We start from the raw sequence: 19,853 nt of genomic DNA on the forward strand, positions 1-19,853 counted from the left end.
CGGGACAGTGTTCATCTCACAGACTGTCTTCGTTCTGATTAAAAGTTCAGAAATAGAGCTTCCCTAGTCTGTCATTTTTCAGACATTACAATATATGTCCTCAAGAAAAACATCTGTTTGAAAATGATGTCTGAACTTCTTTCGTCGTACTTCATCGATTCCTCAGTCTCCTCACTCTCCCGCGCAGATACATTTGAATCCACTATACCAACGGTTTCTCTCAGGTGCATGCGCCTGTCTGGCAAGCGCATGCTTTTTTTTCTCCGCAAGGCTTGTTCAGCTAACACAGATATTTCACTTTTAATTGATGAATTGGCTGAACACTAGGGGTGTGACGATAACCGCATCACCGCAATACCGCATTAATGAGATGCCTACCGCGGTGTGAGGTCATCACCGCACTTTTTTTTTCTTTTTTGCTGAAAGTTACAGGACTGCATATGATGTGTGATTTGAACTATAAACACATTCATCTTTGCTTATAATTAACTTTTTCCACGAGTCCTATGTTCAAGGGCTTTTGGGGAAAAAGACTGCATCCTGAGCAAGGGAGGGACAGTCCATTAAACATATGGGGGATTTTTTTTTTGTGTGTGTCTGATTTTTAATTAACTGCTAGCCATGTTTCAGTACTTGTAATGTTTACAGATAATGTTAAATTAAATACACACAAACACGGGCATAAAACACATTAGCGTAACTTAAACCATTGGAGTTAGTTAGATTTTAATTGCATATAAGCCTACCCGTAGCTATCACTTCATATGGTACAGGCAATAACCGTTGACAGCGCTATAAAGAATATAGTGCACCTGCAACACAGCGACTATTGGTAAATGCCTCATTCATTGACCCAAGATACAAGGACATCAACCCACGATATCACGTTAAAGAAGCGCTCCTGGAGGAGATGCTGGCAATGCCCGAAGAGCGGCGTGATATCGGGGATGGAGAAGCTGCAATGAGTGCCGCTGCGGCTGGAGAGGGAGAAGGAGAAAGTGCGCCATCTTCTCCTCCAAAAAAAAAAAAAAAAGAATCTTGCGGACCTGCTTGGAATGAGAAGAGCACAATCCTCCATTCCGGTTCCAAAAGTAATCCGTGCAGACACTGAAGTCACAAGGTATTGGCAGGAGGAAGCCCTCGATCTGCACTCTGATCCGCTTGCCTGGTGGTGGGATAATCAGGCTCGATTCGATTTCTCGTTTGTCAAAAGTGGCAAGAAAATATATGTCGCTACGAGCGCTTCATCGGAGCGTGTATTCAGTGCGGCTGGCAACATCGTCAACCCGTTAAGAACCTCGCTGAAACCTGACAAGGTTAACATGTTGGTTTTCCTGTCACGCAACATGAAGACGGAAAAATAAAAGCAGCAGCACGATTCACTTAAGCGGCCCAACAGACAAACACTTGTTAACTTTTTGTTTTGTTATTTTGCACTTTAAAAAAGGTTGTTCATGTTTAGCCTATAGTTAACCATTAATATTTAATATAAATCTTAATTTGTTTATTAGTTTATAACAGAATACTGCTTTGTAATTATTAAGAAGAAAGTTTAATTTTAGCCTAATCATTAGTTAATTATTAATATTTACCATTTAGTATAACTGTTACTGTTATTTGTTTATTTGTTAATAAAGAATACTGCGTTATAATTATTAATTTCCATTGTAATCATTTCCATCACAAGCTGCATGCGTTCCTCAGTGTGTGATGCAGCCGCCTGAGGATTTTGTGTGTGTGGGGGGGGGGGGGGTGGTTCCGGTTAACCGCCAAATCGCGATTCTTGTTGCTTCATCACCGCGGTAAGAAAAAATCCCATACCGTCACAGCCCTACTGAACACAATTCAATATGTTGAGTGAATCTATTTTTTTAATTTTACCTTTAGACCATAAGCTAAAATTACCCCAATGCATCTTTTTGTTTGGGGATAATTATTTGAAAGCAATTTGTTGAGTCAATATTTAATTGTCAGTTTCCAAAATTTTTCAAAAAAAATTTTTTTTACAGTGTATAAAAGGGGCACATGGAACAAAGCTTTAAATAATGCGGTTCAAAATAGCAATACAGCAATCTACTATTTCATTATCAATCTATTATTTTAACCATCACTACTATTCTTGCACCTAATCAATAAGTCCACCTTAAATATTGATTCAAAACAATAAACAACTGAGTCATGCTATGAAAGCACTGTGTAACTTATATAGGCTTATGTTTTATTTATTTTTCCTTTTTATTCAAAACAATTCCAAACATGCTTAATATATCAGGAAATATCTCGATTCTCAAACGTGTAAGTAAACGCGTTTTGCACCTTTATAGATTGTTATTTGATCAATAAATGGAAAGGTAGGGTAATCGATTAACTACACATAAAACCCCGACTTTTTACTTAAGTGCCATATCATGCCATAAAATATTTTTAATACGACTGAATTTGCATTTAATGTAAATTTTTAAACAATATTGTAAGTTACTTATTTTAACACTTTCATTTTAGTCTAGCCAGAGTTCAGGCACTCTCAAAAACTCCCATTACAATCACTGAAGCACTTTATATTACATTATGCACATCAGGATTTTTTTATGTTTTTTCTTTCTCTCCCTCTCTCTCTGAAGAAAGAATTCGCTAAATAATTCAGTCAGCGAGCAAGTGAACAAAAACAGCATGTTTCATGATGACTCTTCTGCACGTCTCCGATTGGCCATTGCATTGGCGCAACAGAACCGTTGATTGGTTATCATCATGAAGTGTTGTACGAACGTCTCTGGCTCAGCGCCAGCCAGCGAACACAGATTTGAATTTAGCAGCTGATGCTGAACGATCTAATCACAACAGTGTGATTTTATCAAATATATAAAAAATATTATTCTGCTGTTTTTTTGTTTGTTTGTCGTTTGGAAGCTGCATTTAAAATCAACTTGGCTCAGAAATCTTTGAATGGGCATGACGCCTCTGCCCTCGATGCCTGTGAAACGTTTCTCCCTCAAACAGCACACTAACGTTACTCTACACTACAGGCTACACACCGCAATATAAACAACATATCTGCATGTTCTCACATCACGTCGTTCTTGTAAAATAATAATAAGTAAATAAATATCAAAATCACTTCGCTGAGAATGAATCACCACTTACCAGCTTCCGCGGTGTTGAAAATAATATCCTCTGACAATTAAAAAATGCGCGTGCGGCGTGACGAATCGCCCCGGTCAGATGAGGAGGTCGTCGTCGTCAGGTCAAAGGTCATCATGTTGGTCATCTTATTTACGGCTAAATAATTATTCAAAATTGTACTAATATTTAGATTGGGCATGAGCAGGCATTCACAAAAGGAAACGTTATGATTAAAAAAAAATAAAAAATTAGAGGAAATTTTGCTTTGACAAAAGGGCACTTTGGGCACTAAAGGGCAAAGGGGCAGGTGCTCAAGCACCCAACGCCCCCCCCTCTGCACGTGCCTGAAACTGAGTTGATATGTGTTAGATGTCGACACGCTTGAAACGTGTTTGTTCAGGAAAGCACAGAAAATATCACCGTTAAAAAATGAAATCTGATCCACACTCCTGAAGGTTTCTTCTTTAACTGGCCGTAAATATGAACTTCATAATCATTTATTATTAACACAAGCTAACATATCACTTTAATAAACTGGTTTCATGAGCTGATTCGGTGTTTTGGCAGGAACACTAGAGTAAAATAACTCCGGAAGCGTAAGTGCTGATCGGTGCTGGTAGACTCCAGTGTGTTTGTGTGCTGAAGTCATCACAGTAAGCGTCCGTTCTCTATTTAGAGGAGATTTCTGAGACGTCAGGAGGCTCTTAAATAAAGTGCCGATTGTTCTTCTTCTGAAAACAGCTGAAACACAGATAATGCGGCTCTCTCAGATGCTGTTTGGCTCGCAGCTTATTCTGGAAAACTCCACATGAGGTGATTATATGATGTTTCCATCTCATAGCTGTTCATGTCTCTGTGGAGCTGACGCTCGGCTGGTTTCATCAGGTGTTTGCCTCTCGTCTCTCAGCTCCTGTGTGATGCTGTTTTTCCCTTATCTATAAAGTCTGATCATGTCCAAACCCACCAGCCTCGCAGATTCACTCCTGACCAGATGAGCTTTAAAGATTGAGAAATACTATTTTATTTATTTGTTATGACTCTTGACTAGGTTTTATTCAGCTACACTGTTCGCTATTAACATAAACAATGATGTTCTGTCATGATGACACAAAAATTTCACTGATCTAAGTTTTTTTTTTTTTTTTTTGCTTTTATATAAATTAATTTTTTTATTTTTTTTAATAGCTACTAACAAAAACCATGATGCTCTGTTACAATGACAACATCAAATTTGAATTGATTCATTAAGCTCAAGTTTATTTTGCAAGAATTTTTATTTTATTTAACTTTATTTTACTGTCAGCTACAAACAAAAACCATGATGCTGTACTGATAAATTAAAAAATTTCCATCAAAATATAAAAAATATACATATAAAAATTGTATATATTACATGTGGCAAATGTATTTTTCTTTGCTTTATTTGTAACAGAGCTACAATAAAAACCTGTGTGTGTGTGTAGATATCTGAGTATCTGTAAAAAGGATCAGTCACATGATTAGCACACGATCAGTCTGGCTCATTTAAAAAAATAAAAAATCTAAAAAACAGTAAATGACAAATCATGTACAATAAAAAAATATTTTATTTTTTGTATTTTAGTTGTTTTTATTTTAGATTTTATTTTTATAAAAAAAACATCTTTATGTATTTTTATATTATTTCATTTTTCTTAACTTAAACTAATGACTGTATTGTATGTTGTACATACTTTGTGAAATGTGTGTGTGAGACTGATACGCTGCAGAAAACCGGTCTCAGTTTCATGTCATGCGTCTGTCTGTTGATTTTGGCTCATGTGGAGTTTTGTTCCACCTCCTGCATTTTTCCCAGCGTGTCCCGTCAGTGTCACACCCCTGGAGCATCCTGTTAGCTTTCGTTGTGTGTGTTTGTCATTGTTAAAACAGTTTCTCCTGTCCCAGCTAATCATACAGAAGCATTGTTTTTGCTTTTTGCTTTCTCTAACAGGATCTGAATGCTAATGTAATTCATGTAATAAATTACATTCACCCTACAGCATCATAATTAGATCAGAACGACACACATTTTGAAAAGAAGCAGTTGTTAGTTTCAAGAGAATCTGCTCATGGTCATGATGTGTGTTTGGTCGCAGTGTTGAGGGCCGTTGAAGTGTGTCTGAGTTCATGGTGATTTTGATCTGCACGCTGATTATTAAAGTGAACATGGCTGCCCACTGCTCCAGGTGTGTGTGTGTGTGTGTGTGTGTGTTTTCACTTGGATGGGTGAACACACACCTCTTAGCGTTTGTTGTGTCGTTCATTTCATGCTAAAATCTCTGTTAATTATGTAATTATTTAGGATGTTATTATGTAATCACTATTTGTAGCCTGCACTGTTTCAAAAGTAGAGTCGAGTTTCAAGACTTTGTAATTTATTGAACGCAATATATTTAGTGTTTCACATCCCTTTTCACTCTCTGGAGCACTGTTTGCTTCTTTTATTTAATTATTCTATTAGATTTATTTGTTTGCTTGTTCTTTGTGGTTCATTCTTTAAAGACAGGATCTGCAGGTTGAACTGGGCTGCTTCCGAACTGTCTGCTTCTTCACTGCTTTTTAGATTTTTTCATTTTCATCTTATTGTCTTTTTTTTTATATATATATATATATATATATATAATAAAAATATAGATTATTTGTCTTTTTAAATTTAGTTTTGTTTTTTTTTGTTTTATAATTGTTTTATTAAATGCGTGTGTGTGTGGTTATGTGTATGTGTGTATATATATATGTGTGTGTGTGTGTGTGTGTGTTTTGTATTTCATCTATTTTTTATTTTTTTTTACTTGATTATGTATTTGCCGTTTTCTTTTTATGTATTTATTTTTTTACTTCTTTTTTTGTAATTTTATTTTATTATAGATTTTTAGTTAATTTTATATTTCATGTATTCTATTTTGGTGAACCAGGATCTTTTTTCAAAATATAGCGGCCCAGGTCAACCTGCTGATTCTTCTACACTGTCTGCTTTTTTAACGTTTCGTTTAGTTTCTGTGATGCCAGCGTTGTGCCACAGATGCTTAGTTTGAGTTTGCATCGATATGAACGAGGGTTGTCACCATAAACAAAAGTTACGATACTATACCAGCTGAAGTAACACGATACCAAGAAGTATCGCGATACCACGCCATATTGTACAAAATGCAGCAAAATGTCAGAAATACTAAGATATAAATAAAAACAGAAATGCATTTTAAAGTGTTTAAGCTGCTAATTAAAAAAATCTTTTCAGTCCCACTCTCTAGATAGCGCGAATAATATGCAACTCCTTTCTGTAATGTTAAACAGGACACCGTCAAAAATAAAGATAAATAAGTTCCACTAACCTTTGTGTACTCTACAAAAGATGTGAGATGTGTCCGAAGTCTTCCAGTCTAATTCCATATTTCACTGTGAGTTGCTCTTTTTCAAGAGATTGTCTTGTATTTAAATTCATTGTATTCACAATCAGATCAGATGCTTGTTGGGAAAAAACACATCACAAATATGTTATAAGGAGCAAGTTCTGCACAGGTTTTTTTGTGCGCTTAAAGGGCTCCGCAGAAAGGCGACAGTAATAAAAACAAAAAACGCTATATTGTTTATTTGCAACACAAGTGTTTGAACGTCTTACAGCGTTTTAGCCACATACAACAGTACTTACGGTAGAACCGTAATGATGATACTACCGTTTAAAAAATACAGTGACACCGCCAGTATTTTTAACCCTTAGCATCGCGATACTACCGTAGTACCGGTAAGCCATTTAACCCTAATATGAACAGGATGATTCTTAACAGACCGGATCTGTAGGTCGACCTGAGCTGTTTCCTGTCTGCTGTTTCTATTGTTCTCATCTGTGCCTTTGAGTTCTGATTATTGCTCTTTGTCTGAGTGCCTTCGACTTCCTCCTGCAAGTGTTTTCTTTGTGCTGCCAGTGCTCCACCTTTGCCCATTATTATGAGCTGGACCACAAAAGAACCGGCCTTACAGAAACGCTCGGTCTTCCTAATATGGAAGCGTCTGAGGATCCGCAGTCACAGCAGTTTTTGTAGGAAGTGTGGCCTGTTTGTCGCCTGCTCGAGGATGGAGGTTATTTACGAGGAATGCGGAGGTCGTGACGGACGTTATGCTGATTAATGAGGTCAAATGAAGCCGTCTAGACGGTGTGACGAGAATCAGCTGATAAATGAGAACGTGAAGTATGTTTGTGGGTCCGTGAAAAGCAAAACATCTCCAAATGCACAAACCCTGATGCACTTTGACTGGAGGTTTGTTGACACAGTCATAGTTCAGACTGTGTTCACATCACAATGGTGGGAAAATGAGTGCGGTTTAATTCATCATGTCCGTTTAGCTTCTTAATGTACATTTATTTAGCATTTTAAATTTTTTTTTTTTTTTTTTCAGTCTGATCAAGTTCTCATTTAACGGTCTTCTGATCACTAAAGCTGCATTTATTTGATAAATACTGTAAAAAAAAAAAAAAAAAAAAAAAGTGAAATATGACTTTTCTGTGTGAATCTGTTAATGGAAATGTGTCTTGAGTGATTTCTCCCATTCGTTTTTCCTCAACTCTGATATAAACTCGATCCCAAACATGGATCTGATCCTTCACTGTCATGAGGGAGATAAACAGAGCCTCCAAACCACCTCGAGATTCATCTGGAAATCTCATCAGATACTACATGTTTATGTCTCATCAGAGGCTGAAGTCGTGGTTTAATGGTGTGAAGACCGTTTGTGTGGTTATTCCTGCGTGGCCTTCAGCTCTTGGCAGCAGTGAACAAGGGATGCTGGGATTGAAAGCCATAGTTTGCTCTCTGCTTTATTAATGAGCGTGTAATGTAGCGTACAGTTTGTTTGAGTGGCAGCCAGAATAAAGTCCTTATTCAAACCACATCACACACAGGATCTGGACTTCTCTGTCATACTTATGCTGTTATTTAATATTGACTTTTATTAATTCAGCACATCATTGTTCTAGAGTCATGAGGTGTTAAACATCTGTTCTGTCTTTGCAGATCTTCCAGTGCCACTAAAACGGACACCCCCAAGGTACGAAAACTTCAAACTACATAATTATACGTAATGCGTGTCCTAACCAGGCTCAGACTTGTAGATTATAGCATCAGGATATTTGGCAGTAAAATGTGATTTAAAAAAAAAGTTTAAAAGTACAAAAAAGTGATTTTATATATATATATATATATATATATATGAGTTTATTTTTATATACGGCAACACCTGGATCAGTGAGATTTCACTGTGGGCGGGGCCTCCTAGTGCATCATGGCAGAATATAAATGAGGCGACCAATCAAATGTCTCGTCACATCATGTCTGGAGCTCTGTGTCTTTGCATCACACCTGGTTAAGACACGCATGCTGATGAAACGCCTGATCTGCTGCATGACGCTGAAGATCTGCGTCCCCTCATTACAGTCCGGTAGCAGGAGAATATTTCAGTTTTACAGTCCCATTTATTTTAGTTAACCGAAAAGAAAATCTTAAATGAACTAAAATTAAAATATTAAACAACTTTAAACTTATTTTATACTAGTTTTCATTTTCATTTAGTTTTACTGGATTTACTAAAGTAACTAAAGCTAAAACTGAAATAAAAATGAAAAACTATAGACGAAATAAATATATTGTAGACACACACAAAAAAAAACATGGGGAAAAAACACACAAATTGAATATAAAAAATGTAAATAGAAAAATAAAAACTCATTCAATGCATCAATAAAAACTATAATTTTAATATAAAATAACACAGATTCACTATAAAATTAACAGCATAGACATATCTACATTTTATATTTATTTAATAATTTCTATTTTCATTTTAATATGAAAGTTTTACTGGTTTTATTAGTGTTTTTTAAATGTCTATTTATATATTTATTTAAATTGTATTATAATTTTATTTTATAATATAATAATATAATTTATTTTATTTAATATAATAGTTTAAATTTGTATTTCAGTTTTAATTATTTTAGTACATAAAGTTAAACTAAATAAAAATTTGGAGCTAGCTAAAAATTTTTTATTTTTATTTCAGTTAATGTTTATTGTATTTCAAGAAATGGAAATGTTCTTTTATGGCTTTAGTTAACTATAATAACCCTTATAATAATGTGAATTAAAATGCAATTTTAATATAACATTAAAGCACATGAAAGAGTTCTTTAGGGCTGTAATGAGGGACTCCTGCATGTGTGTGCTGTGTGACGTGAGCATGTGCTGCATGTGTGTCATCACTTCCTGTAGGAGGAACCCCTGGAGATCATAAAGCCCGTGCCCATCAGCACCCCCGCCAGCCTCGCCCCGGGCAGCAGTGCATACAATAAGACGGCACGACCCTTCGGCGGGACCCCTAGCACCGTCAGATCAGTCAGTCCGTCCCCAGCCGCCCCCAAAGCATCCATCCCCTCCATCCCCTCCGCCTCCTCTGCGTTCACCCCAGCTGCTCCGTCCCAGCAGCCTCCTCAGCCTCCCTTCCCACTGGGAGCCAGCCGTGCTGTGTCCTCTCCATGCTCCGCCCCCAAACCTGCCTCTGGACACTCCCCCTTTGCTAACTCCTCCTCCACGTCCTCCTCTGGCTCCTCCTCGCCGGCGAGAGTGCTGGCTCCGCCCCCTGCTCCCGCGGCTCCTCTTCCGTCCGTCTATAACACGCCCATCAACCTCTACTCCAATGAGAACGCGTGTGAGGTGGCCATGGGCCAGAGACGCGGCCTGCTGGAGAGCAGAGCCCCTGGGGAACAGCACAACGGGTAGGTGGCCAATCAGCCTCTACTTCCTGTGCTTCATACTTCTGCTTCCTTGTTTTCTTTCTCACTATTCTCAGAGGACTTGCTTCGATCTGTAATCCAGAAAGGGCTTTAATATCGTGGTCTATTCAGAGTTATTCTGTGAACAGTATTTGAGACACTTCTATTTACACAGAAAATAATCTTAACTAATGAGGCGTTTAAAAACCAAGCGACCAAGCAGTATAGATATATATAAAAACTAATAAAAATGACAAAAACACAACATAATTACTTAAACATCAACTATAATTAAACCAAATTTTGTTTTATTCATATTTTAAGGTTAAACTAACTGTAAAAGAAAAATGTTGCCGTGGCACCTTGATGAAATAAAAAGTTTAAGTTTATATATATATATATATATATATATATATATATATATATATATATATATACTTTTTTAGTACTTTAAAAAAATTAGAAAATATTTCTACGTATTTTAAATTTTTTGTTTATTTTATGTAATTATTATAAAGCACATTAAGTGCCATTTGCTACATAAAATACTGCATATTATCAGTCCAGAAGTCACTCATTAGGAATTGTTTAGAAATGTCATAAATGTAGTCTTTGCACCACTAATGCCGCCAAATGGAACAGTTCCCTTTCCTTCTATTGGTCAGACAGACAAGTAAGCCCCGCCCCAAGCTCACATTATTGGTCATTAATTACAGAGTCTTGATTTGATATATTAGATTTGATAAATATCTTTTGCTTAAACTGTGGATATAGAATCCATGAATGTGATCCAGCTGGAATTAAAATCAGGAATATAAATCTTGTGTTTTGGTTAAAGCAATTAAAAATTAATTATACGGTCAAATGAGTGTGTTATTTGAGTTGTAAAGTTTCTAAACAGTTCTTTTGATGTGGGACTATGTTTAAGACAGATGAGATCTGCTCGTCTGTTGCTGATGTGTAATTGCTGTTTGAGTTTGCTCACATAAACAGTACTTTATAGATAATTACATCACACGCTTTCAGTTTGACTTATTTTCTGTGGTAGTTTAGAGCAAGTCACAGAGATGAAGTTGTAAATGAAGCAGAATATTTCCTCTCAAGTTGTGTTCGGTTGTTGTCAGAGAGGGAATCGCAGTCTCTGGGATGTTTTGAACCGCTCTCTGTGGGGAAGCGTGTGGGAAAATTGGGAGCAAATGTGAGAAATGATGGTTTTCCAAATCAACTGGTTGAGCGAGTAACCGTCTGAGCAAAAGAATCCAAATCAAATTCAGCCCTTTTAGTCCTTCAGTGAGTTCATGTGCATTCTGCCTGAGTGTTAAAAATATATATATATATATATTAATATATATTATATTATTATATTATTGTTGTATTTATTACTATCTTTTGCTATATTTATTTTAGATTTTAAATAGTTTTATTATTATTATTATTATTATTATTATTATTATTATTATTATTGTTGTTGTTGTTGTTATTAATTTAATTTTCCATTGATTTATTTATTTTTTTAGAATTAAATATTCAGTTATTACATTATCTTTTAGTTTATTTAATGTAAAATGTATTTATTAATACATTTTTATTAAATTGTCCTATATTTATTGTAGATATTATTTTTTTATTAATAATATTAAATTATCTTTTGATTTCGATATGAATTTAGATTACAATTTTGAATTGCTATTATGTTAGATAGAATTTTTTTGTTATTCATTGATTTATTTTATTTGTATTCACATTTAATATTAACATATTAAATTATTATTACATTATTATCTTTTGCTATTTATTTTAGATATTTGTTGTTGGTGTTGTTATTATTATTATTATTAAATTTTACATCTGTTTTTTTGTATTTTTTATTATTTATATTTAAATATAAAAATATTAAATTTATTATTGTCCTTTGTATTTAGTTTAGACATTTAAAATAGTTTTGTATTATTATTATTAATAATAAAAAAAGAAAGTAGATTTAAATGTAAAATCTAGATTTAAATGCCCATATTTTGAATGCATCTTCACTCTATGTGGTCTTGTTTTCATAGACTGGTTTTATTTACTTGTACACTATAGTTTGGACATGGAAGTCAACAGCAGATCAAAGAAAGCTCGTAAAGCGCTAATGAGTCCGTCATCTTCTGTGTGAGAGCGAGTGTGTTCCCTCTCATCTGGTTTCTCTGATCCCAGTAAACAGACTCACATAAACAAAACCAACAAAACATTCTGCTTGAAAAACTGACCAGAGGAGCAGAGAAGCGAGCTCATGTCACAGGTTCTGCTTCCTGTTGAATGTTAACATGTAAAATGCGTTGAGTTTATCAGCTTTTGAGGTCTGATGGAAATAACAGATCAAAATATTTATTTGAAATACGTTCAGGCTTATGTCATCTCTGCATTCGTGCACATGTCCTTCATAATATATTATTATGAGCTTCCTGGTTCCAGTGATGGATTATCCAGAGATCAGCTCTTTAAGCAGTAGTTCACACATCATTTTAACCTTTATTTTGTTTTAAAACCTGTGTGACTTCGGTGTAGAAACACTTTTCACTCAGAGATAGCTGGAAAATTGCACAATTACAGAATGAACCGAAACCGCTTTAAAACTGAGCTTAATATCTTCGGTTGCATTTTCAGTTGTGGTGCATTTATTTTTAATTTCATATTTTATGACTTCGTTATTAGTATTTTTTTTTTTAATTGCTTTGTTTTTTACAATTGAATGTAACATTTTTATGGTTTAAATGCTTATTAGTCATTTGTTTTTATTTTATATATTTATTCATAATTTCATGTTTTTTATTTAATTGCTGGTTAAGTGATTATTTTGATTATAATTATTTTTCCGTTTTATCTTTAATTTAATTAAGTGTTTTTTTTTTTGTTTCTAAATTTGTGTAATTAATATTTAATTGTAATAATTATTTACTTCGTTTTATTATTTAAAAGTTATTTTAATTGTAAATCTTTGATTAAATTTAATGGTAAATGTTTTACATTTATTTATTTGTTTTGTATGATTTACTTAGTGTTTGTATATTTTTATTTTTTCCGTTATTTGGATCAGTTATTATTTTTAATTTAGAATTGTACATTTTTCTGATGTATTTGCTTTAGCAGTAAGTGTTATTTTATTTTTGGTATATATATATATATAAGTTAATTCTTGTCTTCGTGCGGCTCATGCTGAAGCCCAGTGACGGCGGCGTCTGACCGTCAGCCTCGGGAGGAATGTTTGTGAAAGTCTCTGCAAGAGTTTCCAGCTGCGTCTCCTGACTCAAACCATTAGTTTCCCGGGAGAAGCAGCCGGAGTGAGTTCTGACTCATGTTAACTCCATTGATGGAGGTTTAGGGCCGTAGCTGTGTGCTGCATTCATGGACGTCTTTGATGGATCCGAAAACACTGGGAGTTTGTTTCCAAGCATGTGTGTGTGTGTGTGTGTGTGTGTGTGTGTGTGTTTGCACTGCCTGTGTGAAGCCTGAAACTTACACAAACACATAATTGCAAAATATTATATTTTATTTATATTTTCAAATTTTTCAGTATAAATACATAGTATAAAAATACATTTCAGGATAAAAACATCATTAAAACAAAAACCATTTTGTTTTGAAGCAAAATAGTTTAAGATGAGACTTGTTTTCAAAATGTATTAATTTAATATTTTTTTATAAATATATGTTTATTTAATTAGCAGATGGTTTTATTTTGTGACGGTACAATTTTTTTTTACACTTAATTTTTTTTATCAGATGCTTTTATTCAAAATGACTTACATTTTTATTTTATTGTGATCATCTAGCTATTGTTTTTATTTAAAGTGACTTAAAAATAAATGTAATTTAAATCAATTACAATAAATGTAAAATAAAATAACTGTATTTTTATTTATTTAGCAGGTGCTTTTATTCTGTAACAAAAGTAGATGTATTTTTTATTTTATTTCTAGTTTAAAGTGACTTTTAAAAATATATGTAATTTTTATTATATGTTTATTAGTTTATCTGATCCATTTATTTAAAGTGACTTTAAAATTGTATGTATGTGTAAATTTTAATTTTTTTTTTTTTTAAGCAGATGATTTTATCCATAGTGAATTGCAAATAAGCAATACAATTCTTCTTATCATCTTAAGTCAGTTCAGCGGTGCTGTTCGTGCTCTTGCATCGGTGTGTGTGTGTGTAGTTTCTGTCAGAAGTGCACGTGTGTGTGTGTGTGTGTGTGTGTTTGCATGAGGTCTGCTGGTGATCAGAAGCACCTCAGGTGTCTCACTCTCCTCCCGTCTCTGTCTCTTCTACAGGAGGAGCCCATGACAAAGTTAGTGCACTAGATGCTGTATTGTTCTGTCCTCATCACTAACCCAGTGAACACTCATCATCATCTCCTTCTGAGACTCCAGCGCTGCTAAAGCTCTTTCCATTGTGTCAGTCGTGTCTGTGGTTATTCACCGCAGTCAGCCGTATTAATAGCAGCAGTGACATTTACCTCCACAGGAAGAGAGAGATGATCAGATTGAGCAGATAGTTAAACACATGGGATGGTGGAGCCATCTACTGGTCATAGTTAACATTGTCCAAACACAAACTGATTCATGATGCACTCAGCAATGTGGCCTCATTAAAATAAAACTGTTTGGTTTTAAAAAAAAAATAGTTTTTTAAAGTTACAAAAAAATAAATAAAATATATATATATATATAAAAACATTCAAATATTTTTAGAATATTTTTGCAATTCCATTTTGTGCAAAGTTTAGGTTTGTTTTAGAAGAAGAAAAACATTTTCGTTTCATGAAATAAAACGAACATTAACTGAAAATTAAATATATAAAAGCTAAAACTTGTTTTATTTCCGGTAGTAAGCAAGGATTAATTTCTTGTTCATGTAGTATAACTTGATGTACTAAAATAAAATGACTTAAAACTATAAAAACAAAACAAATGTACTAATTTTAGTACTTAAATGTAAACCAGTATTAAAATTTAAACCGAAAATATAAATATAACAAATATTCATTATATTATTTGAAACAAAATAAACATTAACTGAAATAAAATATTAAAAGCTTAAATTTATTTACATTTCCATTAGTTAGGAAATATTTAGTTTTCATTTAATTGAACTTGTAGTAAAATAAATAAAAAATAAAATAAATAGAAACTATATAAACATATTAAAAATGTATATATAAAAATAAGAACACAACAATAAAGTGCTAAAAGTAACTAAAATTGAAAACAAAAATATAAAAACAATCAAAATATAAATAAAAATTATAATGGTATCTCAATACTAAACACTGATTACTAAAATAATTTAATCTAATAATAAAATATTTTCATTTAAAAAAATGTCAGCACTTTGTTTTAGTAATAATATTGCTACTATGACAAATACGTTTCTCCTTATTGGAATTAAAGTATTTTTTAAATCGGTTCATAAGATACTTTATTAAAGAGATATTTAGTAATATTGGCACGCATTTTTAACTACGTTTGCATGCAGAATTAAACTTCACTTTTTTATTTGCACAAAGTATAATGATATCTCTAATAAACATCAATAAATAAATGTAAAAATGTATAACAATATTTTCTTGACCTTTTATTTCCATAGTGAAAAAAAAAAATGTTATAATGAAATGTGTGAGTGAGAGTGTGTGTGTGGTCATGTGATGTTGTTTGTATGATGATAATGTGTGTGTGTGTGTGTGTGTGTGTGCATCAGGACCGCCCGTAAGCCCGTGCTGGAGCCGGAGGGGAACCACGTCTCTGCTCCGAGTGACTCCAGTAAGAAGCGTCTGATGGAGGACACGGAGGACTGGCACCCGCGCACCGGCACGTCTCAGTCACGCACCTTCCGCATCCTGGCGCAGATCACCGGCACGGAGAACGGTACACACTCACCCAGCCCTGCTTTACACGTCCTAAAGCTGCACAGCACAACTCTGAACGTCTCCTGCTTCTCTCCTCTAGAACAAGCTCAGGAGAACCGGCCGGGGAAGAGGTAAGTTCTGCTGGCCTGAGTCAGTCTGTGTTCAGATCCTGCGCTCAAGGGGATTGTTAGTAATCAAACGGGATTGTGGGTAATCAGGGCACGGCAAATGTCTTCAGTTGTTCATTCATTCATTTGACTCTTTCAAACAGCTGATTGAACGGCTCTCTTTTGGCCACTGAATCATTATTTCACTCGATTCATTCAGAAACCGTGTGTTGTTTGAAGACGCACATCAGTTCATCTATGGCTTTAATAGATAATAAATGTGATATCATGTGATCTAGATATCAGCAGATGAATACTCCTGATCACTTTGTTGGTTTAATACTAGACTATTTCTCTAAGAGTAGCTTCATGTTTCTCAGTTTCCTCTCAGAAGCGTGTAATATTTGATTAGCTATTACTCATTCCCTGCGGAGCGTTAATCCGTTTATTCCTCTTCTTGTCCCGTCTGTCCTGTCTGTGTCTGTGCCGTCGGACCATCAGGGTGACCCGAGTGGACCCAGAGGTGGTCCGGCCTCAGTACAACAAGCTGAGAGACTGGCATCACGGGGTCTCGGCCCGCGTGCTTAATGTGCAGTAGACCCGCCCACACCTGTCAATCACAGAGTGACGGTCATGTGACACGAGGAATAGATTTGTGTTCTAGTCTGTGTTTCACTGCTCTGATTCTCCAGTGTTTCTCTCTGAATCCTCCAATAAAGCTTTTCTTCCGTCTCTCTGCATCTGATGTGTTTCTTCTTTCCTCTGTTTTCTTTTCTTCCTGAACTCTGTTTGTTGAAACAGCTTACGTTACCTTTTTTTTTTTTAAGCAATGATTACTTAAACTCATCAAGGATGCTTCCAGTTGATCGAAAGACAGTAAAGACATTTATAATTTTACTAAAGATTTAGATCTCAAATAAATGCTGTTCTTTTGAGTCCTGAAAAATATAATGCATCACTTTTTGCACACAAATATTGTGCAGCACAACTGTGTTCAACATTGATGACATCCCTCTCTCTGTATTTCTCTCTCGTTCAGTTTCTTTATGTCACATTTATCCTCAGGAGCTCACAAAACTGAATGACACTCTGGAAACTGAAGAAATGAAATGTGTTTCAATCAAAGCTCTGTGTAATGTAGAGAGAGAGCTGAGGGCTGGTTAGATATGAATGCATCTATTCACTTTAATGCACCCTCAGTGTTGGCCACAGGCTGTGAAAGACTGCTGCACTTCTGTTAGCGGACAGTAGGGGGCAGCACTGCACTGGAGTTCAGCTTATTAGTGAAGGAGGAATAGTGCTCTGATGAAACCCATACACTTTATTTCTATATAAAGTATAAATTGTAAAATATTATTATCATTTAAAACAGCTGTTTTCTGTGTGAATCTGTTAAAGTGTAATTTATTTCTGTGATGCTCCGCTGTATTTTCAGCATCATTCCTCCAGTCTTCAGTGTCACATGATAGATAGAAAGATACATAGATAATTACAGATAATTACATTTATATATACATATAACATTTTTTGCATTTAGAAATTTTTCTTCATATTAAAAAAGAAATACATTTATCTCTCAAATTCTCCTTACCATAATATTTGGTTGTTATTATTTTTTCTAGATAGTGATTCTGATTATACTTTCGTTACTGTAATACAATAAAAAAATATTATTTTATTTAAATCAGCATTGATTGTGATGTAAAAATTTTACAATTTAAATATATTCTTTTTGAGCAATTTAAAGAAATGAAAATGTGATTATCTTTCCAGATGTTTAATTATAAAATATTTATACAGAATTTTTTTTTCTTATAACTTCATCATGCAACTCTTTGCTCACATGAGGTGCATGAATTGTTTAACATATGTTCTCACACACAGTATTTTCTGTAAAGCAGAATATAGTTTTTCTTTCTTCTCATTTCGGGTGAAGTGTGACCCGCACATGTCTTGGACAGGTTTCGGGACACATCTCAGCAGCTATTCTTTATTTGGCATTGGTTTAGTTCATTATCAAACCATCTGGGACTGCTGTGCTTGATCAGTCTGCTCATACATGCTTATAAGTGACTGTAAACGACATTCAAATGAATCAGGCTTCAGAAGATGATCTGAATGTGCTCTCAGAGGTTTCTGATGCATGTTTTGTCATCTAGCGGGGTTTAAAGTCCCTTTATTTCTGTCTCTGTCTCCAGCGAGGCTTCAGAGGAGCTTCAGCCCAGTTCTCATGCCACGTCTTCAGTCAAAACCATGAGTAAAGCGTCCGCTGGAGCCCCGCGGCAGGGCAACGGTGTCCCTCCAGCTTCAGCCAAGAGCAGCGCCGCAGGTCAGACCTTCAGCTCTTTACTGATCACTTCCTGTTTGTTCCTTAAAGGGACGGCTCACCCCAAAAAAAACAAGCATTCTGTCATTCTTTCACTTAGGTCAGGTTTGAGTTTTTTAATAGAAGTGAAAGAGTGAATTCTGTCTGTCTCTATTGCAGAGTAACTCCAGTATTATTTATATACTATTTTAGAATATTTATTGATATTTTGAATTGTATTTTTTCATATACACATACGTTTTTAAAGTAATTATTAATATAATTATAGTTTTATTATATTTAAAATGTTACTTTTTAATTATAAATCTCTCACACACACACACACACACACACACACACACATATATATAGCGTGCTGCAGACTGATGCTTGGAGTTGATGCTTGTATTCGAGAGCTGTGTTTTATTCAGAAGACTCGACTGAATGATTAGAATCGCTTCACAGTCAGACGTGTTTAGTGGAGTTTCTCAGGGTGAATGTTCGCTCTGTGGAGAGGCTGATGTATTACACAGAGCCGCTGTATTGTGGGCATGTGTTTGGTGTTTACCCATCATGCTCTCTGGGGGCTCTTAAGAGCAGTGTGCTGACAGGCGTTGTGGCTGGAGTGACGGCTGAACACTGGTATCTGTGTGTGATGTGTGTGTGTGTGTGTGTGTGGAGCGGGCGTCACATGCACCAGATTCCTGGTCTGCTCGGGGCGTTCACCAGGAGCTGCGGGTCACCGGTTCGGCTGGAGAACACCTCCTCAATCATTCGTTTCTCTGAGGAACCTGCAGCCTCTCCTTCACACGCTCACAATAACTTTATTTTTAACACTAAACTAGCTTTAAGTGTTTTTAGATATTTATAAAATGTATTTTTTTTAAATATTTATAAATCTGGACTGTCTGCAGTGTTTTATACTACTTTTTTTTTAGTTTAATATTTAGTTTATAACATTTCTGGTTATAATAAAATATGTCATAAAGGAAAAAGAAAAAGAAAGTAATAAAATAATTTATATAAACAAAAAATTATTCTTAGTATCATATTCAAGGATTTTTTTTGTTTTTCTGTAAAAATTCTGTAAAAAAACAATTAAAACCAGAAAGAAATTGCTTTCTAGTTTTCATAAAAACATAATTTTATATATACACACACACACACACACAAATTGTTTTACAATTTTATACTGTGATTTTAATGTATGTAAATACTACACACACACAAACATACATATAAACACAATATATTATTATTATAGTTCATACATTATTATTTTTATGAAGAAATACACTGTTTCAATTATAAATTGATAAGATTTTAAACTTGGTATTATATTTCAAAATATGAAACCATTTTAATGTAAAATAAGGAATTGACTATGTATTAAATTGTATAAAATTTTTGTAACATTATAATAGTTTTATATTTTAAAATCTAAAATTTGCCTTGTTCCCACATGTGCAATGACAATAAAGTTGAATGTAATCTGATATAATACTACAAATTTAAAATATGAATAATTAATTATATGAATAATCTATATTTAATTTATTATTGTAAACATTTATATTTTAATATAACTTTATTTAAAAATGTTTAAATTAGAATTTTTTTGTATTGGGTTACTATTGTATTTTAAAATATGGTTAAATA

The 19,853-nt window shown here is 34.3% G+C and overlaps 1 protein-coding gene across 3 annotated transcripts in view; it reads left to right on the forward strand.

Moving 5' to 3' along the window:
* Positions 1-19,853, forward strand: part of pdlim5b (PDZ and LIM domain 5b) — a 72,373-nt gene that overhangs the window by 44,348 nt on the left and 8,172 nt on the right. For 2 of the 3 annotated variants that reach the window (XM_052607685.1, XM_052607686.1), the window contains exons 4-8: positions 8,145-8,178; positions 9,399-9,901; positions 15,635-15,801; positions 15,883-15,913; positions 18,088-18,218. In XM_052607685.1, the coding sequence (XP_052463645.1) occupies positions 8,145-8,178; positions 9,399-9,901; positions 15,635-15,801; positions 15,883-15,913; positions 18,088-18,218 (866 nt within the window). Of the gene's footprint in view, positions 1-8,144; positions 8,179-9,398; positions 9,902-14,208; positions 14,226-15,634; positions 15,802-15,882; positions 15,914-18,087; positions 18,219-19,853 lie in introns of all 3 variants that reach the window. The other variant, XM_052607687.1, reaches the window with a different exon arrangement.

This window comes from Carassius gibelio, chromosome A10 (genome assembly GCF_023724105.1).
Source record: "Carassius gibelio isolate Cgi1373 ecotype wild population from Czech Republic chromosome A10, carGib1.2-hapl.c, whole genome shotgun sequence".
Lineage (NCBI taxonomy): Eukaryota > Metazoa > Chordata > Actinopteri > Cypriniformes > Cyprinidae > Carassius > Carassius gibelio.